We start from the raw sequence: 24,364 nt of genomic DNA, 5'->3' as shown, positions 1-24,364 counted from the left end.
GGAGGGAGGGAGGGACGGAGGGGAAGGAAGGTGGGGAGGACAGACCAATGAGCAAAGGAAAAAGTGAAACTGTATTTCAAAAGTATCTGGAAGCCTACAGAGAAGGGATTGGAGAGAATGAAGCCAGAGCCTACTATTCAACATTCCAAGCACACTATCAGAGTGGGACAAAAAACAATAGCAATAATAATGAAACATCAAGGTGGACAAGAGAAGATTTTTAAAGGGGCAGAAGCTCTAGATCTTGATGCTGGCATAGCAGTGTTGAAAAAAAATCATTGGAGAGGGCTGGGGATTTAGCTCAGCGGCACAGTGCCTGCCTGGCAAGAGCAAGGTAGTGAGTTCGATTCCTGGTACTGGAAGAAAAAAAAGAGATCAATGGAAAACAGGTTTCTGGTTTGGGGAACCAGTTGGCGTTACTGGCAGCCCTTCAGAGAGCTGCCAGGGCCTGGCAGGAGGAAAACCAGATCACAGCAGGATGAGAGCGACTGTGGGCTACAAAAGAATGAAACTTATAGCTACCAAACAATTCACCTCACAGGGACTTCCTAAGGGCTGCTAAAAGAAATCTGGAGAGACCAAACTGCTGTAAAAGAGACAAAAGCACTAGGCTGTATAACTGCAAGGAACTATAAAGGAAGAATGCCCGGTACGATCACATGGCAGCCTTCTAGCTAGGATAGTTCTGCTCAGATTCCACTGTCCCGCGACATGGGATACAGTTATGATATTTTAAAACAACTGGCCTTGCGTTTCTCTGCCCGAGATTCCCATGCATGAAACAGGAAATTAAAACACAGCCCTTCTTTCTTATAGGCTACACTGCTTCTTTCTTCTGGGGAAATGAGCTTGATCAGCTCCAAGAAGGATCGGGAATCTACCTTTCAGAAGCAGTCACACTGTTACACAACATGCGTCTGAAAGGGAGAGAACTATAAAATACTGGTTTATCCATTTGGGCTGCACCCAAAATTTGAAAAATGCTGCAAGAGATTTAATCTTCAATACATGGTCTAACACAGCAGTAGTGATTACCACAACTAATGTTTATTAAGTACTTTATGATGTGCTAAGCACTTCATGTTTTTTTATTTAATCCTCACTGAGCAAACCTGTAGGACACACTACATGGAATGATGTACTTTCCCCAACACTTATGGTTACTGATGGTGGAACAATGAAAAACAACTGATTTCAAACTATTTAGTCATTATTGCAAGTATCTGATTGCTAATAGAATAATGATGGGTGATTTTTCTCTTCTCTATTATCGGAAAGACTGCTTCACTAAACTCTTAATTCAAACAAAATGCCCTTTGTTATAGGTGAAAAAACTCAGTGCTTTCCTCAAAGAAAAGACCCTCATGAGCTCTTATTTCTTCTTCACTGCTCTGGCAGAGAAGAGTAGAAGACACCGAGGCACTGATCTGCTCAACATCAGCGTGGGACAGAGAATAAATAAGTAGAACCCAGACACTTCATTTTCCATAGCCAAAGCACTACTAAACGAGACCCCAACACAGCCATGCCCAAACTGGAACTCAGGCAGCTGCTGGGACAGACAAGAACTTAAAGTGTCAAAGACAGAGGACAGAGAAGCCACGACGGCCAGGCATCAGAGTTGGGGAAAGTGGTCAGGGAGTGTGAGAGGTATGGAAGCCTAGCAGTAGCTTCTCCCCACAATGCCATAACACGATAGTGAGCTAGAGCGGGTAAGAACTCCTTTAAAACTGCATGCTTCACAAGTTTTTACACTTTCATCAGAATCACAGATACCTTTAGGGGTGCTTGGATCCCAGATTAAGAATCTAACATAAAGGGCCTTGCATTTATTTATAGTATTCTACCATTTACAAAAACAACATTATATAGACATTAAATACCTCTGGAAGAAGACATAAGACACTAGTAATATCAGCTGTTCCTGAGGGAGTTAATGAACTTTTCACAGCTCTGCCATAACAAATGATACTTCAAAAGACTGAGGCTACCCAGGAATGCTCCCCATCTATGCCCACAGAAAGAACAGTGAAAAAACTGAGCAAACTTAAGCCTGTAGGAAAGGATTCAAGAAAAAGCTCTGAGACTTCACTGCTGCTAAGGCAGAAAGTATATAAATACCAGAAGCAAGCCACTGGGGGTATATCTAAAGCCACCCATTCCACGATAAAAGACTGATGACAGCAATACTACACCAGCAAGGTTGTCCTAGATCCATAGCCTCGGGAAGGCCTCAGAAGCACCTACCTCATCTGGGGTGTCTTTGGCATCCGGTTGTGTGGCAGCTGCCCTTCGGGCAAGATTTCCAGCACGAATGTTGCTGAGATTGATCTGTCTCTCAGGAGGAGGCCCACCACGCGGTTGCCCTCGGACAATGATGGCACACCCTGAGAGGACCTGCACAAGGAGAAAGAGTGAAAATTAGAGGCCTGAAAAACCACCATGATGGAAGTTGTCCACTGAAATAGCGCCAACATCTAAAACAGTACTTGGCAACTAGGAGGTCCTAGAAATATTGTTGAATGACTAAATGAACAGAATTGCTTTTCATTTTATAAGAGAAACACATGCAGAAAGCCTCAGGCCAGATTGTGAAATGACAGATTGAAAAATACAAGCAGGAATTAAGCATGCAATAGAAAAGCCATAAAATAGACTGGGGTGAAAAGGCCTGTGAGAGGCGGAGATTAACGACCTTTGTAATTTGATCCCAGCAAGCATCACCAACTCATGTGCTTCTCAATTATCCAGAGGTTCCTATCACCATCCATACTTTCCATTCTACGACTGAGGCAGAAGCTGGAAGAAGACCCCACACACCGTCCAGGAGGAAGTGAGCAAGCCCAAGGCCAGAGAAAAGTATAGAAATAGAGTAACCCAAAAAGCCAGGCCTCCAACAATTACAAGACGAGGCTCTAAAAAGCACTTCAAGGTTCCAAAGTATAGCAGCTCCTTTCATCTCTCTGATCACAGGGCCAGGCGTGAAGCCCAATTCCAACAGTGCAAAAAGCTGAGACTCATGGGCATTTAACTTTAAAACAGCTGCAGCGCAGAAGAAGGGAAGATTACAAGTGCAAGAGAGGAAGAAGGGGCACGCTGAAAAAATGACTCCGGCTACTCAAGCTGCTTTGCTCAGAGAGGCACACTGGAAGGAAGAGGCGGGCTCCAGGGCTGGCTCCACTAGCTCTGAAAGACTCAGTCCCATGCTTCAAAACAAGAAGCAGCTGCTGGCAGCTTGGCAGATAGGCTGTTGGAGAGTTCAGCTGAAAGAGAACACTGCTCAGATGAGACCAGGGAGCAGTGCAAAGGAATGGTCCCTGTCAAGGAAGAGAGGATGGAGTACTGAGGAGAAGCTACTCCCACATACCTCCTCTAGATGACAATTCTCCCTTATCTCTCCACCTTAATTACCGCTCTAAACTGTGAAACATTAACATAAGTACAAAAGCGCGCTCAGACATATATGTCAGAAAATAAAAATCAACAACTGAGCAACTACTTCCCAAGTTAAGAACCAGATCACACTGCCAGAACCTTAGACTCCCTCTGGCCCCTCTGTACTCATAGTGCCTTTTCTGATGCCCATTTTATCATGCTTTGTCATAATCCCTCCTTTGCCTTTGAATATAGTTCATCTACGTGCATCCTCAAGCAATGTGACTTCACTGTCTTCCATCTCTGAACACTCTGATAACTGAGTCTACTGCATGTACCCACCAATGACTTTGCTTCTTTTGCTCATTCTCTTCAGTGAAACTACTCCATGTTGATGTGGAACATTACTGTCTCTTCATTTCCACTCTTCTACCTTTTTATGGGAATTCTCTCAAACATATATGCCCAATTTCTGAAAACTAGGCATCAAGATTAATGCCTCAGTATCAGCAATGACTTAAGCAAATACAATGTCTGCATGAGCGTCCTTAGGACAGAAGTGTCACGCCTTTCTGTCACTCTCAGCCCATGCGGGTTTTTTCAGGTAGGATTTCCGGCTCACTATCAGTTATGAACACCAAGATGTTTTTCAAACTTTGTTGCTCGAGTAGTGGAAAGCTGGGAGCATCGAGCTGTTTGAGATCTGAGGTATCACTGTGTTAGAAAGATGCTGCCTCTATGGTTCTGTCTACTACGCTAGGTTCCTGCTGGGCAAGGGGTCAAAACTGTTATCCTGCCTAAGAGATTCTGACAATCAATGTGTACAATAATTTTACAAAATTCCTTTGTATATCCTTTCCTCTCACTAATGCTATTCTAAAGACGGTTATCAGAACTTCTTTGTATTATTGCGCCAAATATGCCTGAATTAATATGAAAGAGATGATTTTTACTTTTTAGGCTGCTTCATACATTTTATACTACTGAGTATACTAATTCAAGTAACAGTCAGCAATTCAACCTAAGCAACAAGAACAGATTCACTACGGTAGGCACTGCTATTCCTATTCCTCCGGGAGGAAAGGACTTGCGTGTGTGTATCTTTCCACTGAAACCATCTACCCCATTTGCCAATGGCCTTGCTACACAAGGACAAGATTATGGGCCATCATGGAAGGAAGAGACCTGTCCCTATTAAGGAAAAACTAGCTTCCTTCCTATTTTTCGGACCTGAAATCATTCAAAATCCACCATTAACTCTCCTTTTTAGCTATCTCCATTTCATCTTCCAAACACTGTTAAATTCCAGCTACTGCCTTGTCAATAGGCTGTTCAAGTTCTTCCCTAATAAAAATATTTTAATGGCCTTCTACTATCTAATCTTCTCTACCAAATAAAACCAAGGAGAAATCCCTTCAGGGGGAAAAATACTTAAAATGTCTAAGTAAAATATGAAAAACACCAAGGGTTCATAAATCAGACAACTTATATCCCAAATGACATTAAGACATTTTTCCTCTCTGCAAGACTAGCATCTAAGTTGATTATTCTTAGATATTTATTCCATGATTGATTTATTTACTCATTTGTTAACTGAAGATATACAGAATGCCTACTATGTGTGACACTGTTCTAGAAAAGTGGAATGCATCAGTGTTTAAAAAAAAGTTCTACTCTTGGGAAAATTACATTCCAGTAGAGACAGATAAACAACAAACATCATAATTAAGTAAAATATCTCATTTATCAGAATTTTAATTTCAAAAGACTAGTGTTAGATTGTGAAGAAACTGTCAACGGGTAATTGATCTGCCAAAGCTGTCTGCACTGACTGATTCGTGTTGCAAACTTTCATGGATGCAGTAATTATCCTTAATTGCTAATTTATAGGCCATAGAAAACAAGTCATATGGTTACTGCTTTATCCAATTATATTATTAAGATGATATACTCCAGAAAACGATTTGAGGACTACCTGATGCAGTAGGAGGTTTGTGGAACCAGCTATCAGTGACTGAGGTTATGCGTTAGATATCTCTGGATATGATTCGAAGAACTCAGCTTCAGGGCCCACACTGGACGGCTACAAAGGCTGGAACCAGACAGCTGAGAAGGAAAACCAGGACTCAAACAGTTCAAAACCGCTCCCAGGTTTACTGGGAGACTGACCTACAGTGCAACACTAGATGGGCAGCTGCTGACATGTTGCCCAGCAACAGCAACACCACATTAAATCTTCACTAGATTCTGATAAATGATTTGGTGTGTTTAACTCCTTACCTCCCAGGCCACTAACACGAAAGGGTAGAAAAACCTAGCCTCACTATATATATATATAGCAAAGAATGTGACGGTACAGAAATTCTTAAATTTGTCCAACATATTTTCCAGCCCCAAAGCAAAAATCATCCTGAGCTGAGAACTGCACCTGATTAGCCCCGCAAGGAGAACTAGCATTATTAACAAGTATTTCTATCTGTTAGGATACAGAGGGCACAGGACGGGTCATTATGGCTCAATGGTAGAGTACTTGCTTAATACTACAAAAAAGGGAAGATATAACAGTTATATGGCAACAGCAAAATCCTCCAATATAAAGAAGAAATATAAAGAATGAGGATAGACACCTGAGGAGATCTATAAAAAGAAAGCCCAATCCAAATTCATACATATGTAGACAACTGATTTTCAACAAAGAGGCCAGGAGAATTCAATGAGGAAAGAGTTGTCCATTCAACAACTACAAAAAAAAGGTATAAAGACAACTCGATACCACATGCAAAAGAATGAATTTTGACCTCTACCTTATACTGTATACAAATGGTAACTCAAAAAGGATCAGAGACCTAAATGTAACAGTTAAAAGTCTTATAATTAAAAACACTGTACTTCAATGAAAAATAATACTTGCAAAGTATTAACTGCCTAATATCCTCAATAAAGAACAATAAGGAGGTTAAGTAGCCCAATTTAAAAATGGGCAGAGGGGATCAGGGATATAGCTCAGCGGCACAGCACCTGCCTGGCAAGCACAAAGCCCTGAGTTTGATTTCCAGTTCCAAAAAATAAATAAATAAATAAAAATGGGCAGAGGATTTAAACAGAGCTTTACCCAAAAAAGTCACACAAAGGACCAAATATACATGAAACATCATTAGTCATCAGGGAAATGCAAATCCAAACTACAATGATATATATACAACTTCAAACCACTAAGATGACTGTAATTACTAAGACAGAAAATGGCACAGCAGCACATGCCTGTAGTTCCTGCTGCGGGGGCAGGTGTAGGAAGATCAGTTGAGGTCGGGAACTTGGGACCAGCTCACAACACAGTGAAAACCATCACACAAACAAAGGCATACAATAAGAAGTGTTGGCAAAGCTGTGGAACAGCTGGAAGGGTGCCCGACTGGGAAAACAGTTTTACAGTTCCTCAAAGGTAACCAAAGTTAATCTATGACCCAGGGATTCCAAATTATGCTAAGTTAAAAAGCAAGCAGGCACAAAAGGCCAGATATTAAATGAGTCCATTTATGTGAAATGTCCAGGACAGCCAAGTGCACGGAGACTGAAAGTAGATTCGTGGTTCCCAGGGATTGAGGGGAACCAAGAAGGGAGTGTGGCTGCTAATAGGGTAACAGGGTTTCTGCTGGGGTGAATACATTCTAAAGTCAGACAGTGGTGATGGGTTCATGAATATAGCTAACTTCAAAAAGGTAAATTCTAAGTGATATGAATCACATCTAATGCCCAGTTTGGAAGCACAAAAACACACGTGACACACAACATATATTTCACCGTAGAAGTTTACATGTTCTTCCCTGCAGGAGATCAGATGCTTAAGCAATTTTAACAAAAAAAATTTTTGTTGTTTAAAGGCATCTGGGGGTGTAGATCACTAGCAAAGCGCTTGTCTGACATGCCCAAGGCCCTTGGTGACTTCCCAGCATCACAAAAACATAAGAAAAAATAAGTAAGTACAAAAAAAGTGTTAAAAGGCCCCTGGCTGAGAACCAAAAGTCAGACAGGTGATTCATCATAGAAGTGGGTTTAGTATAAACCTTGAAGTCATCTAGAAATAAAAAGAGAGGGAGTCACAAGAAGATATAACTTCAGCTCTCTAGGGAATGGAAATGGCCAGAAACAACACGAGCTTTTTCACACACACAGCTCAGCAAGCATTCCATGTGTCAGGACAAAGAAGAACGGGGTGGGGTGGGTGGCATGCAGGGATCGGACTGAAAGGTCCACAGTCTCATCTGGAAGCTTTCAACGGCCACAACCCAAGGCTGCATGTGCAGGGGCTCTAGGTCAGAGTAGCAAGGCAGCACGCCAAGGCTCCTCTCCACAGGTGCTTCCTGCACCTAAAAATACTGTCAGGAGACGGGAAGAAGCAAGGGAAGGTGTGGGCCTATAGATGCACTTAACCAGGGCCTTCCCACTGAGCTACATCTTGAGACAAGGTCTCACTAAGTTGCCTAGGCTGGCCTCAAACTTGTGATCCACATACTCCCAGAATGCTAGGATTTCACAAGTGTATGCTACCAAACCAGTTGGATTCATTCTAATGGTGCAAAAACATCTAAAGAAATGGAATGAAGACAGTGGTACAAACCCATAACACCAGTTCTCAGAAGACTGAGACAGATGGATGGCAAGTTCGAGGCTAGCCTGAGCTGTATAGTGAGATCCTGTTTTAAAAAAGAAATTAAACACAAAATAAATAACTGAAGAGAAAGTAAGCTGGGAAAATATTAGTAAAAAAAGCTTCCTGGTAGCCACAGCTGTTGCCTCCACAGGAAGAATCATCTCCTGAAAATTAAAAATTCGTTTGGACCAAAGCAAGCAACCCAAAAGAGTATCAGCTGTGTGGTCTGAGAGGTCTTTCCCAGAACACTCGCCAGGATGGCCAGTTCTTAAAAGGTACTACCTTGAAAATAGAGAACCTCACTAAAGTGGCCTTCATGAGTACTGAAGGAATTACATGGAAAATTCCTTAAATAAAAATTTACTTAATTTTTTAAAAAATAATATCTCATGTTTCATTTCTCCAAATGCCCACACTCCACTTGAGTGCATCCTACCTCTATCGTAATAAACCTCCTGTCTCACTGAAAGAAAAAAGGCATCTGAGGCTACCTATTGATTAAATGTTTTACCAATTAAAAGTCTCCATCATACTGTATGTGCCAGCAGAGCAGGTGTCAGAGACCAAATCCTGAGCAAGTATACCCTCCTCCAGGAGCTGGCTGCTCCCAGTCAAGCCAACATTTATTAAACACCCTCTAATATTATAAAAGAATGCTCAAAGGAGGCTTGAAGGAAGAAAACTTCATAATGATAAAAACCCCACTGGTCAAATTCACCCTATCATCTGTTTTTATACATCCATGTGATAAATACAGTTTTTACATTTTTAAATGGTTGGAAAGAAAAAAAAAAATCAAAAAATACTATGTAACATGCAAAGAGTATGAATTCAAATTTCAATGTCCATAAATAAAGTTTTATTAGAACACCCCAAGGTCATTTATATATGTACTGTCTATAGCTACTTCACACAAGACTAGAAGAGTTCACTGGCTGAGACAGGCAATTTGGCTTGCAAAGCTTCAAATATTTGCTACCTGGCTCTTCATTGAATAATTCTGCCAACCCCTAACATAAAGCAGTATGACAAGGGAGTGAAATCAAAAGTAGTTTTACAGTAGTATAAATAGCGAAGGCCCAAAAAATAAATCCCACACCACTGCAAATTCATCAAAATGTTCATTTTTATCACTAGAGACAGCACTCGGTAACAGTAAAAATCTAGTTTCAGAATCAAATCAATGTCAGCAGTGACCTTAGAAAGTTATTTAATTGGCTCTAATAGCCAGTTTCATCATCAAGAAATATACAGAATATTCCTATGAACAATGATGTTATGAAGTCTAAAGAAGAAAATAAAACACTTAGTACTGAGGCCTAAAGACAAAGTAAATAGCAGCCAAGAGTTGCAATAACTCCCAGTGTGCCCTGAAGCAGACTGAAAGCGCATGGACAACAAAAAAACATGGACATTTCCTCCAGGGCTACAAAAATAAACACCAAAATTGTGGACATTCTCCCACCGGCAAAATAAATTATCAAAATCATGGGAATTCTCTGACCACTAAATTGTAATCAAAATTACACAGGTACGTGCCTATATCACATCTCTTTCATCAGAAGTTATTGTAACTTCCAACAGAATTGAATCTCACTCCAAAGCATCTTTGCCAACACAGACTCAGAGGGTGTGGCCAAGGGCAATGACCATGACCTCTGAAAAACAAGTTTAAGACAAAACTCAAGCAAACACCATCCTGAACATTGTGATAGTTCCTCATTTATAAATGAAGACAATACTATCATCTTCTCTAGGTTGTTTAAATTATTAAATGTGATATCTGACCCCTGTGGTGTGAATATGGATTGTCCCCTACAAAACCTCATGGAGAAATTTAATCCTCATTATGACCTACTAAAAGGATAAGGGGCTGAAGGTACAGCTCAGTCAGCATGTGCAAGGTCCTGGGTTCCATACGCAGCACCAAAAAATAAAAAGAGAATAAAAACAACCCAACTGTAGTGTTTAGAGGTAGAACCCTTGGGAGGTGATCAGGATAAGGTAAGATCATCAGGGTAGAACTCCCATGACTGAATATTCATGGCTTAGAGACAAGGACACAGATGGACACCAACACACAGACACACAGGCACACAGACACACTAGTGTGCACACATGCATAGCTCTCCCTAGCTATGGTCATCTGACGTTCTGTGCTCCTGAGGGACTCTACAAAGCAGGAAGGCCGCACCGGGTGTCCACAGCTGTGAGCCAAATTAAACTTGTCTTTTTCCCTTGCCTAATCTGTGCAATTGGTACTAGTAACAGAAAATGGACTAATACCCTGACTACTGAAATCTAGTAGGTAACTGACACAGTAAGTGGTAAACATTGGTCCTTTCTTCCCTGACTCTCGTAGCCTCTTCATCCTCACAATGCTGAGAGGAAGAAGGGCAGGTGCTTCCATCCTGTCTACACATAAGGAAGTCGGAGCATGGCACAAGGACAACATCAGGGCTCGAACAGGTTGTCCCAGTGCACTTTCTAACAAACCCCAGATACTCGGATGTGACAAAAACCCCAAGCCAATATTGATGCTCATAGAAAAGAACACCAAACCCGTAGCTTAGCCCTGTACCAGGAAAACCTCCCCTTGAAGGAATTAACTCCATCTCCTGGAATTATCAGCTCCATCTCTGTCTACTCTGCATGACCTCCAGCTGAGCTCTGCTGTTGCCACAAACCTGGCAGATCCACACTTATTTACCCAGAAATAACACAGACGAACTCAGCAAGAACTAGTTATAAGTAACAGGCTGAAGTGTCAACACGTGAAGTGTCATTTCTGAGAGATTTATTCCAACTCTCAGAACAAAAATTTTTAAGCTGGGTGTGGTGGCACATGTCTATAACTCCAGTTCTCTGGGAGGCGGAGGCAGGAGGATCTCAAATTCAGTCCTGGTCTGGACAACTTAGAAACGCAGTGAGACACTGTCAGATAAAAAAGGCTGAAGATATAGCTCATAGTGAAGGCCCTGGGTTTGATTCCCCAGTACAAGGAAGGAAGGGGGAAAGGGAGGGAAAGAAGAAGGAAGAAAAGAAGGTAGAAAGAAGGATGGATGAAAAGAACGGAGGAAGGAAATATTTTCAGATTAGGCAACAGTCATGTGTTACCTTATCAAAGGAAGAACAAAATTAACTCCAGAACATAAAAAGGAATATTACTACAGAGAGGACTTTGACTGTTCTACCAAACAATCACAGTCTTAAAAGTACCAGAAAGTACTGTGCTCAGGGCTTTTCATTCTCCACCCAAGATTTAAAAAAAAAAAAGATTTTCCTTAAATGTTATAAAACAAAATATAAAGAAAGACTAGAGCATCAAAGCACATATTAGTGTAAACATCCAAGAAACCCTAAACCTGCAGTCTATGCTTACAGGATACCTCATCTCACTGGTTTGAGTCTGGTCCAAACCAGGAACAGGGGCATATGCCTGTAATCCCTGACACTCAGGAAACTGAGGCAGAAGGATAATGACTTCAGAGCTAGCCTGGGGCAACTAATAAGACCCTGTCTCAAAAAAAAAAAGAAGTCGGGGCTGGGGATTTAGCTCAGCGGCAAAAGCGCCTGCCTGGCAAGCGCAAGGTCGTGAGTTCGGTTCCCGGTACCGGAGAAAAACCAAAAAAAAAAAAAAAGAAGTCAACGGTACTCACAACTCTTAAAATTTTCACGTCTTAATAATAGGAAAATGAAATCAGCACTTTATTTCAATTCCAAATAGCAAAAGCCCATGGAATTTCGAAGAAAAAAAAAAAAATCCCAGTTGAAGCTTCCTAAGAAATTTAAAAAGAAAACTGGTAATATTTCAAAGGAAGAAAGAAAACCTAGAAGCAAAGCTTTTTTTTGTTGTTGTTGTTCTCCTCAAAAAACAACAGAGACAGTTTTCTGCCAGGATTCTAGGCAGGTTTTGTTTTAAGGATTAACATTTCCACAGTCAAATCACCTTACACTACACCAAAAGGTCAAAAAGGCCCCAGCTGGGGGCTTCAGTCAGTGGTAGGGCTCATGCTCCGCAACTGCAGGGCCTTGGGTTTACTCTCCAGCACTGCCAAAAAAGGAAGAAGAAAAAGAAGTCTTAAACCTCTCTTCCTCTTGTCAGCACTGGCTGCTAAGGCCCTGAAGTGCTGATAATTCAACAGCATTTGCCGGCAGGTCACTAGAAGCTAAGGATTCAACTGGGGCAACAGGAACGTGGTCATCTACAGGGGAACTCAGCAATCCAGAGACAGGAGAACGAAAGCCAGGTCTCTCACTGCTGGAGAGTTACAGATATGAATGGCTAGGGGACAAAAACCCCTACTGAATTAGAATTAAACTGCTTTTAATATGCACAAATATAAAAATATAAATAAACAGGTGTCTGATATACATGTATTTCCTAGCTCCATCCACTAAGAGCACATAAAAATCTGGCACCCAGATTTTGGCTTCTGAGAACTCTTCTGTGCTAAAAAGAGCAAAGGCTCCTTAGAGAAACTGCTGATTCCAGGGCTGGGTATGGAAAAGCACAGTATGAGTTGGGAACATCTGGCTGTGTCAGAACTTTAAAAGGTGCTCAGACACTGGTGAGGATACATCAGAATGATAAAGGAACCAGTGTAAAAGAGGTCTCACTGACCACAGCTGGGAAAACTGAAAAATCAAAGTAACAGTAACAGATCAGTGATCCCCTGAATAGACAAATAAATATATGTGGAATGGAAAGTTCCACATTAAAGTGGAACCCTAACAGATGTAAGATCAATAACAGAATTAGAAAATCATCATTTAGCAACAACCACGATAATCGATTTAGGTAAGAGTCCTCAATGGGCTAAAACTGAAGAGAGGATAAACAGACTGTCATCTATGACAGATGAAGAGTTGGTAAACAGATTATCGGTATCAAAATATGTGCTCACAAAGTATTAATTACATGTTAGTTAATATGTAAAAATACTACTTATAATATCCATATTAACTAAAATTACATTGGAGAAATGTAACTGATAACATCCTAACCACATAATTAAAGGTATTAGCACCAGTAGTAATAGGACATTCCACATGGTGGACCTCCCTGATACATCATTTTTGTGACATTCATTCCAAAACATGTAATTTAATCATGAAGAAATAAGACAAACCACACTGAGGAATATTCTATTGGGAAATGTTGGAGTCCTCAAGGAAAAGTGAGGAATCATTCCTAAATGAAGGGAACAAGAGCAGGACAACGAACAGGTGATCCTAGACTGGATCCTCCATCTACAAAGGGCACTACTGAGCAAACAGCAAAACCTGAAGGAAGTCTGTAGGGTAAACAGGGGTACTGTGTCCATGTTAATCCCCCCACACACAGTGAGCTACATCCCTAGCCCTTTTTTATTTGATATTTTGAGACAGTGTCTCACTAAATCCACTGAACTGCCCAGGCTTGGCTCAGTCTTTCAGTGGCCCTGCATCAACTACCCAGAGTGCTGGGATTACAGGCATGTGCCACCATGTGAACTTCTGATCCTGATGGTTACTCTGTGGTCATGGGGAAGATCATCCTGTTTTAGGACATTACTGGGATATTGTATCTGAAAACTACTCCCAAATAATTCTGGGGGAGAAAATGACAATATCGAAGATCTTCATTTTCCAAATTCTGTAAATGTGAATTTGTCTACGCCCTGTAATTTATCTCTAACTACCAAATAGATAGTCTCTTCCTATCTGCTGTCATCACAGGCAAGCATTTTCAGTTGCCTGGTAGTGTCCTCATTCCCAAGCAGGTCCAACAAAGCAATTCTCTGCTTCTTGTTTCTGCAAAAACAAGTGTCCTTTTTGTAGTCTATTTGCTACCACATTTTTTACATTTTTGTGCTCTGTTGATTGATTTCGTTATTTAAAATAATCCTCAAGTGTAGTCCTGACATGCTCTCGAGTATTCCAAAGGGCAAGAAAGCCAGTGAGATATTCCTCATAAAGGAAATGCATGTGTTAGGCAAGCTGCTTAATTCAGACATGAGGTATAATGCTGTTGGCTTTAAGTCCAATATAAAGGAATCGACACTATTAAACAGAAGCTCATGTACAAGTTTATGCTTTAGCTGGGTGGTGAAAATGTGTCCAGAGATTGACAGCGACCTACCTACCTTGCACTGCCCCTGGCAGCAATCGTTCAGTCTTCACTAATTCAGTGTTTACAAATTTACAGCACACAAATACTGTGAATACCGACTATAATAAATACAGAGATGATGATAAGGCAATTGGGGCCCCTAAATAAAGGAGACACAGACAGAAGTTATTTTTACTCTTGCAATTGTTTGCAAAGTTTGTAAGTATTTCCAAGAAAGTTTAAAATAAAACACCTCTGAAAGTGTTAAAAATACTACAGGTTGTTTCAGAGCCTTAATGATAAAACTGGCCAGGAGGGGCAGTACATGCCCATAATGCCAGCACTCGGGAGGGTTAGGCAGCACTGCCAGCCTGGGCTACAGAGTTAGAGTTCATGGCCAGCCTGAATTACACAGGGAGACTCTCTCTCAAAAAGCCAACAAACAAATAAATCACTAGAACTAGATCTCACTGACAGTTCTGAAACTACTCTTCCAACCACATTCTCCCTCTTGTGCACACACAGTACAACTTTTAAGAAAAGGAATGCTAACTACAGTTGTGTTGCATGGCCTGTATCTTTCCTATCATCCACTCACTGCTGCATGCTCTTCCAAATGTCAGACATTTTCAAGTCACAAAATTCAAACCTTCTCTGAGCACTCTATACACTGCTTCCCTAATGCCCTTGGGTTTTAAGATCTCCTTTCCTACCTAGGCCAATTACCTGGGGGGCTAAGTTTTTTCTTTATTCACTCATTCATTTTATTGCAGTAGTGGGGATTGAGCCATTCACTCATTTATTTATTTTTACTACAGTACTGAATACTGAACCCAGGACTTTCACACTGGGTTACATACAACTCCAACCCTTTTTTAAATTTTTATTTGGGGCAGGGTCTCACTAGATTGCTAAACTGCCTAAGCTGGGCTGGATCTTGCAATCTTCTTTCATCAGTCTCCCACAGTACAGCAATCATAGGCACGAATTACCCTGGCTTGGGTGGGAATTTTTTATATTATATATAAATGTGTTAGAATTGGGTTTCATATTGAAAAAGCCAGAAACGCCTTGGTACCTCAAGAGTTTTGAGAAATAACTGATCAAATTTAAGTTAAAGTAATTGAGATGTTTTCATAAGAGGCAAGAACACTATCTAGACTTTTAGTTTAAATAAAACTCTGTAATTATTTATCGCAGAGGATTGGCTCTCTTTATTGTCAGGAAGGACTCAGATTATTAAAACCAATCCCTGAGTCCTCCACTCTAATCTAGAAATAAGGGGAAAGGTGTCTTGGGAAACGCCAAGAGAAAATCTGTTAATGTGTAAGACAGCTGGATTTTCTTTACTCCTAAACTTTTCTCCTCCTGTCCTTGCAACTTTGCATTCTCACAAGATCCCCAGGTGACTGACAAGCACAATAAAGTTTGAGAAGTGCTTTCCAGTGATTCTAGCCACTGCTCTCCACCCTACCTATTTGGCCCTGAAACCTATGTTCTCCAGCAAATTCAGTTTAAACTTTCTTCCCTCAAAGGCCTCCCCAATCCACAGACTAGGCTGGAATTCCCTGCCACTTATTATATACTTTCTCACACTATACTTCTCCCCCACAGAACTCACCACAATATGAAATCATAAAACTGAATATCAGGCACCTTCTCTGAGCTGGAAACTCTCTAAGCTCCATAAGCTCCAAAAGAGCAAAGAACCACATTTATCTTGTTCACCACGGTGGACCCAGAATGAGATCCGAGACTAAGTATTTCTTTACATAAATAAATGGCCTTAATCCGTATCAAACACAATGCTAAACTCTGAAGAGAAGACAAAGACAATTAGGAAATGGCTCTTCTCCTTAAGCAGCTCATAGCTTAGAGGATTTCTGTGGACTAATAACAAGAACCAAACCCCTAAAAGCAAGCTCTACTACACTCACAGCCGCTTCTGCTAATTCTCTGCCAAATGGCCACAGGTAGCCCAAATGTCCTCCAAGGCCTCCACTCTCTCCGCATGATGGCAGCAGGCATGTTTTCATTTGTTCCTCCTCAAGGAGGGCCTCCACTCCCAGAGTGCAGTACACGGTCCATTCTTCACACTCTGCCCTCTCTAACACAGCTCCGACTTTCTCAGCGTCACTTCATTCTCTCCTAGGAAACCTGTGTTCTTTCTGGCAACATTTTCTCCAGCCCACTTCCATTATCAGTCCTCTTATTAAGCGATTTCGAATTTCCCTTGTTACCTCCTTCAAGAACACCCTGCGTAGCTCATTTCCAACCACTCAATTGATTATTGTCTGTGAGCTGCCAAGCCTACTCTGTTCTCAACAGAAACTCCTCAAATCTACACCGCTGGCCACTTTGGAGAATCTCCTAATTAACTGTTCAATATTCAATCGTCTTTCATCTTTCTCAGTCACTTCCCACATCCCCCAAAGGGACACCCGGTGTCAGAGCAAATGCTACCATCTTTCATCTGATTATATTCTCCATGATTCTTACATTCTTGATTAATAGACGAGAATCTCTCAGTAGAGTTACATTCCAAAGTTTATATCCAAATGCCTAAACTGCTAACATTGACAGAATACTGATAACACTGAGAGAGTATCTTTGAAATAGCAGCTCACAAAGAATAATAAGTGGATGGGCAAAAAACACACTGCACTAGGAAGGGAGGTGCTCTGTGGAAGACCAAGTATGGAAGCTCAAAACCCAACATCAACTCTGACCCCCAGAATTCAACTAGAGAAAGTTAATGCAGCATTTTATATAACAGGATACAATTCAGACGCAAGCGCCAAAATTCTAGACTGACATGGATGTAAATGCCTATTCTAGACAATGCATGAGCATATGTGTATAGCAGATGCGACCTGTGCTTATCAGAGCCAGAGTTAGCAAGCCTAAGGGTCATGCCTTCTTTCCAACACCTAATCTGTATTAGTGTTTACCAAATAATGATGGGGGGGAGCTGGTCCAAAGATTCAGTTTTGGTACCACCAGAAATTTTAAAGCACTTTAATAAATCACTGTTTAAGTTCTTAGACACTTCAAGAACTACATACATCTCAAAGGCAGTGGTGGTGAACCTATGGAACACATGTTATTTTTCTTTAAGATAAAAGATGTTAATGTCTGAGCTATTTTTTCTAAACTAAAACCTCAGTACTCAGGGTTAATTGCAGTGCTAGCACTTCATGATAAATAGGAGGGTCTTGGGTTGCCGTTTAGGCATTCGGTATCTAAAGGATGCGCCATCACTGCTCTAAGGTATGGTAGAATATGAAATGTATTCAGTCTTTTTCAATCAGAGTTCCTAAAACCAGAATTTCTTAGAACTATCTTTTGCTATTCATGAGCTCCTTAGACAACAACTGGGTTTATACTCTAAAAGTTACATGAAGTAGGACCCCAAATAGCCTTAGGATGGGGCCAGTCACCGAAAAGACCAAATGATTAAGAGGGTTAGAGGGTTGGAACTTCCAGCCCCACCCACCAACAGGAAAGGCCTACAGAGCAAGAACTACAGAAACTCCTCTTTTTTTTTGTACTAGACACTGAGCTTAGGGCCCTCACACTGAGCTACATTCCCAGCCTGATTTTGGAGAGCTACATCCCCAGTACTGAGGCAAAAGGATTGCTGAAAGTTCAAGGCCAGCCTGGATTGCATAGCGAGACCCTGTTCCAAAAAGAAAAAAACAAAAAGATTCAATGAGCTTCAAACTCTCAAACCAGTCAAGATGCTGGGAGGGTGGAAACCCTGAGAGGGTGGGAAAGCTCTATACCACCCTCTCCCCATATACTGCCCTCTCCGTCCCTTCATGGGGCTGTTTGTGTCCTTTAGAATATGCTTTGTAGGATGGAAGAACTGGGATCAGGGAAAGGAGAAAAAGAAAGAAGAACAAAAATATATATATATATGTATATAGAAGGATAGCTGGGATAACTGCACTGCTGATGTCTATGGTTTATTGAAAGGAACAGTTAATGGTTATTTTTTGACCAATTTTGCATGCTTATATCTGGTAATGTGAACAACTAATTTGAAGACAACAATATGCAATATAACAACCACTGGTGAATTCCTATCATCTTGTTTAGCAAAGCTCTGTATCGTGTCTAGTGTTTTTTTATATTATTTTTTATTCTCTTTAATGGTTTGTTCAATCTTCCATTTTTACATTTGGTAATCTGAGCAACTTCTTTGAAGACAACAATATGTAATATAACCACCACTTTTAATTCCTATCATTTTGTTTTGAAACCTTGTATCATTTTTATTGTTTTTGTGTTGTTTTGTTTTTGTCTATGTTGTTGTTATTTTGATAGTTTAATTCTCTTTAAAAAAAGAGGAATACGCTTTCTAATAAACCAGCAAACATTAAGTAAAGAGTATCCCTGGTTCTGTGAGCTGTGCTAGCAAACCTAAAGTGGGCAGAACCTGACCGACTGGTGTCAGCACTGGTTCTGAACCTGGGGCTGTCTTGTAGAACTGAACTCTGTGGGATCTGACACCATCTCCAAGTAGATGACATCAAAACTTAACTAGGAAAAATACTTGCCATGTGGCAAACACCCAGCACATCTGGTCACAGAAGTGTTCTGTGTAGTAAAGGAGAAGAAAACTGCTTTTTTGTTGTTGTTGCTGCTGTTGTTTTGCCTTTTCAGGGAGTATTTGGTTTAGCCTACTTTGTGGGTTTCAAATTACTGATAAAAGTTTTTTGCTCACATACACTTTGCATATATGCCAGCTCTGTGTTTCAAAACTGATTTCATATGGGCACATGTGTACAGCAAAGGTCAAAGATTTATTTCTCTTGAAATTATGTGCTGGTACCTCTATTACAAGAAGGAATTCCCAAGGCAATCACCATCTTTGAACACCCATGAAAACGTGTACCAGTGGCAAGAGATTCTGCCTGGCTTCAGGGACAGATGGAGATGACAGAGCAGTAGCCACACCAGAGTGGAGAAGCCCGGATGCCATTCTAGGATACTCAGTTAACTCCTTATGTCCAGCCCCTGCTTCTTCTAGCTCTCACTCCAATGTCAGGAGAAAAGTGCAGTTGCAGTTTCCAGTCCAGGGAGGGAAAAGAACAGCTACTGCCTTCCTGGCGACTGGCATCTCTTATTTCTCCTTCTGACAGCACAGCTACCATCGTATCCTGAGCAAAATGCACTGCACAAAACACCAAATCATAACTAAATGATAAAAAAGGAATAGGGGACTTATACACCAGACACAGCTAAATGGAATCATAGACATCTTGAGATATTGTGGAGAAATGGAAAGTATTGCATTCACTGTTCCTCAGGTTTCTGTAAAGCCATGTGCAATTTTTTTCTTAAAACTCATGTACAGCAATGAGAGTGCTGACTACTGAACATGATACTCCCTATTATTCACAGTCAAGCATCTCTAAAAAAGGTCTCAATTTTATTTCGGTTTACATGCATGATTAGCAATAGAATGTAAGGAAGTAAGTCAATTTCTATGTAACTCATGAAGAGCATTAATTTTTCCAATATATTTCCAAACTTGTCTGGAAACCATTCCTATTTAAGATGTTTACAGTCAATTTTAGATGTCAAAATAAAGTTCAAGTCACAAATCTATTATAAACACTTTGGAGTCTTTTACTGCAGAATTAACATACCATTCCAGGATTCCCAAAGCCCTAAAATCCTAGGGAGGCTATCACAGAGGAATAAAAATAAGTCCTAGTCATCTAACACCACTGATTATAATAAGGAGAATGGCTGACTCCTTCCACACTAAGACACTGGTACTGCAGCCCACCCCCTCTCTAATCATAGCGCATGGATCTGCACAATGGAAGGCTATCCGGCCACCACCCGGAACCTGCCTGTGATACCTGCAAGTAGTGCCCTTAAAGAGACTGTGCATTCATTTTTACTAAAATACCCATTGCATTCCACCTACTCTGCGCTCTCACTAAAGCCCAGCTCTGTGATTCCCTTGCTGTTTTCTTCTGAGAGGGGCATTCTCCCCAGTGTATAACAAATTAATTAAATTCTTTAACACAGAAACACAGAAATCTCAAATGAAGGTTTATAAACAGCACAGACTCATGGGACTTCTTTGCTATGTTTAGCTTTGTGCCATCAGCCACTTTCAAAAAATCAATTTTCTGAGTTCCTTTTCCTCAGATAATCTCTGCCTCAAGCTTATTATTCCCTCTATACTGCCTTTTGGTTTCTTGAGAGAAGTACTTTCATTAAGAGCAGCGATACGGGAACTCCTAAGAATTAAATGGGAATCAAGCAGTCGAGGCTGGTAGCCCCGCACTGCCTTGCTGTGTAGCGAGCGGAAAGTTAATTCCTCCACCATGAGAACGCTGGTGACAAACACAAGAGCAGGGCAGCCTTTAGCGAGCTGGGCCTGTGCCCTACAGAGAACCCACAGGAGGTCTCAGGAGATTCTAAAGCTCTCGCCAGAGAGACATTTAACAGGATAACTCAGCTTTTAAGTAACAGAGGCAGTCTCCTGGTCTCTGGGCTGTGAAAGGGCTCACCGGCCAAGCGCAACCACAGGAGTAATTACCGCGCACAGAACAGGCCTCACTGGGACTCCAGGACCCCGGCGCTCATCTCCCTCTCCCTTACCTTAAAACAGGGAGGAACAGAATGCACCACTTTTCTCACCAAGACCCTAGACAGTCTCCTAATGGGTAAGCAGATAAATTCACTTGGCACAATGATGCTTTTTGGGTTGCTGCCAAAAATAACATGCTTCTGGTATTAAGGCCTGTGAGACAATGAATGTCCCCTTCTCCGGGAACAGAATTCGTGAGGTTGAAAAGTTCACTACCATCACATTAGTGGATTCCAGAGGCTGGAAACAAAACCTCTGACACTCATTTCCTTTTCCTTTCTGTATTATGAACATCCAGCCACCTTCAGTCTTTAACAACAGATGCCTTAACAGCACACATCAAACCCAGACTGCTCGTCTCTTCCGTGTATTCCTACCAGCACTTCAACAGCTCCGCCGCCTCTTATTTTATCCATTTTATTCATTTGCCTTTGTCAAGATGCTCATCACAACGGGGCAGAGCAGCACACACCTGTAATCCCACTCTGGGAGGCTGAAGCACGAAGAATGCAAGTTCCAGCCCAGCCTGGGCAACTAAGTGACTTAGCAAGACCCTGTCTCAAAATAAAAAGTTAAAAGGGCTAGGGATGTAGCTCTGGTACTCTCCCTCAAAAAAAACCTGTCACTTTTACCATCTTCCCAGGAAAAGATTTTTTTAAACAAACTTATCTGAAAGTATCACATCTGATTTTTTCTAACCCATTCACTCTGTAAGAAAACCATTGATCTCTAAATTTATAAGCTCCTGTTCCCATTGTAAAACAAACCTACTTGCCTCTAGTTATCAGCAACAACCTCGTCAGACCATCAGCCCAAAGCTTCACCCAGAATCAAACACAGTCTAGGGGCCAAGCCTAGTCTGCTTAACCCCTATAAAAGGTCCTTTCAGCCAGGAGACCCTCTTCCTCTCGGGCCATCCCAGTGAGGCTTTCAGACCACCTGCCTTCAGTTCATACGGCCCCTGGGAGGTTAGCTACCACACTCTTTCTCAGACTTCAGCGTGGTCACTACCTGCACTTAGCATACACACACTTATCACAGGCACTTAGTACACACTTTTATTATTCTGTTCAGAACATCTTTGCAAGTTTGCCAGGCTGATACTGATAATGATGCCAGGTCTAGAGGTGAGAACCACAAAAGTCCTTATTGGACTGAGATGGAAATCACCCTGCCTTTAACAGTGGTGCTGAAGCCAGGTAAGGTTCTGACTGGCAAAGAATGAATTTCTTTTGTTTCAACATGTGGCTCTTCTGAGAAAAGCAGTTTTGAAAACCGGCAAAGATCAAAAAACCCTCAACCAGGGGACCTTGTTCCTCCTTGGGGCAAAGAAAAAAAAATTGGGGGCGGGGAGAGGGTCTCACTGTGTAGTTCAGGCTGGCCTTGAACTCACTATGTAGCCCAGGCTGGCTTCAAATTCGAAGCAATCCTCCTGCCTCAGCCTCCTGCGTGCTGGGATTACAGGTGCATGCCACCATGCCCAGCACGCAAAGAAATTATTAAATGTTTTACACGGTAGTGAAAGTTTTGCTCTAAAGTAATAAACTGCTTGTTAAGTATTTTCTTGGAGAAGGAAGCATGGAACAAAGCAGGGAGCCAGAGAACTCTGTCACCTTTCAGCCCGTCACGTCTGTGCCACTGAGTAACAACTAGGGCTCATACACAACTACACTTTACACTCGGTACCTAAATCTACTTAATCTTTCCTAAATCACAGTTCAGCGGCGAGTCTGAACTCAAATGAGTTACACATTTGCCAGTTTTCACTATGCTGAGGATTTCTAGACCTAAAATACACAAAACAGTAAATTCTTCTCCACCTCCAAAAAATGACAGAGTGATACATTCTCCAGTTTATATTTTTGCCAAGGATGATAAAGGAAATATATTATTTATAATGGGTTTTTACCACCACCACCCCCAAAATGGAAGGAATAGAATAATCTCAAAACTAGAACCAGTCTACATCACAAGAACTCGCTGTGTCCTTATTCCTGTCATTCTGTCTCAGTCTGTTCTGTTTTCTTCCCCATGTGACATGGCGACTACTAACACCAGCTAAGGGTTACCAAACACCAAAGCACCAGGCGGTGCCACCCCGGGCACTATATATGCATTCTCTAATCAGATCAGCAATGGGGCCCCCAGGTGAGTGCTCTTATTCTCATTTTACAGGTGAAGCCGGACTTTAAAAGGGGTAAAATGACTTCCCGAAGGCCACACAATTATTTGTGAAGGGAATGGTCTAAACTACAGCTAGAATATTAGTTCAGAATATTAGCGTCTGCCTCAAGATACAAAATCTGTTTCCCAAATGTGGACTGCTTTTTAAAACCATTTGAGGTGGTAGATGAAGCCTGGATGTACCAGCATTTAGTGATATTTGCATATATACAAGGACAACTTCCTTTCAATTCTTTTGCAGTTTGCTGCTGAGAGGCCATTAGGTCTTCACCACCCACTAAAGTTCCTTGTTAAGAGAATGCAGACCGCAGCTCAGAGCTCTCTGCAAATCTGACACCGAGCTAGCATTTAGTAATGCTGTTTTGTTTTCACTGTGGTTTTCTTTTTTAAGGGCTTTCTAGTTATGGCCAAGTGCAAAAGACTAGTGTGAAAGTCTCTCTTTTGACCAAAACTTTAATGTGAGCTGTCTCCTTGACTAGGCTGACCTTGGGCTTTCTCAGTCCCTGTAGAATCAGTCTGAGCAAGAATTCTGCTAAGTCAGCTCAGTAAAAATCCCCCAGCCTTAGTATCTTATCACCCCAGCCTGTCTTCAGCAATAATCAAGTCACTTTAGTCAGAAAGTCCTATCCTGTATGATTCCTCTTAGTAATTTTCCATCCACTGATTCTAGCCTTCCTGCTGTTTGGTTATAAATCCCCACTTGCTGCCGGAGTCAAGAGCTGAGTCTAACTACAAATCTCTCCTCATTCTAAGAGCCCCTACAACCGACCTTCAATAAAAGTCTGTTTTGCCATCTTTAAATAACTATCATATTTTCTTTAATATGGACTTCCTATTTTCAATAGTGAAATTAAGTTGCCTTTTAAAATAAATTTAAATTTTGTTTTTTTGTTTGTTTGCTTTTTCCGGTACTGGGACTTGAACTCATGACATCAAGCTTGCCAGGCAGGTGCTGTGCTACTGAGTTAAATCCCCAGCTCCAATAAATTTAAATTTTAAAAATTGTTGTCAAAAGATTTTGTAAAACTCACTGGGCACGGTGGCACGTGCCTGTAACCACAGCACCCTGGGAGGCTGAGGCAGAATCGCAAATTTGAGCACAACCCGGGCAATGCAGCAACTTACTAGACCCAGTCTCAAAATAAAAACTAAAAAAGTTCTCGAGACAAAGAGCAGTGTGAAGACACTGGATTCAACCCCAAATAATGAAAAAATTTTTCCTCCAAAACTCAGCAAAAAAGTGTGCTATGTCAGAGCTATGGCAGGGGTACACACACACATCTGAAGCCTGAAGAATTCTGGGGAAACCCATACTAGATCTGGGATGAGCACTTCCCAATTATGAAAGTCTGCAAAGATTTGCTCACTACCACTTACCACCCCAGAAAGAAAACCAATTTTTCTTCTGTACTCAGGCCAACACTTCTGACACCAAATGTGCGTG

General features: G+C 41.3%; 1 protein-coding gene across 1 annotated transcript in view; it reads right to left on the bottom strand.

The window, feature by feature from the left end:
- The window catches only part of Snd1 (staphylococcal nuclease and tudor domain containing 1), a 431,831-nt gene that overhangs the window by 396,107 nt on the left and 11,360 nt on the right, over positions 1-24,364 (bottom strand). Inside the window, exon 2 of the mRNA XM_005402366.2 lies at positions 2,248-2,397. Within this exon, the coding sequence (XP_005402423.1) occupies positions 2,248-2,397 (150 nt within the window). The remainder of the gene's footprint in view (positions 1-2,247; positions 2,398-24,364) is intronic.

Source organism: Chinchilla lanigera, unplaced genomic scaffold (genome assembly GCF_000276665.1).
Source record: "Chinchilla lanigera isolate Chin_1 unplaced genomic scaffold, ChiLan1.0 scaffold00078, whole genome shotgun sequence".
Classification (NCBI taxonomy): domain Eukaryota; kingdom Metazoa; phylum Chordata; class Mammalia; order Rodentia; family Chinchillidae; genus Chinchilla; species Chinchilla lanigera.
The sequence above is the reverse complement of the archived record's forward strand: the minus strand, read 5'-3'. Positions and strand labels throughout refer to the sequence as shown.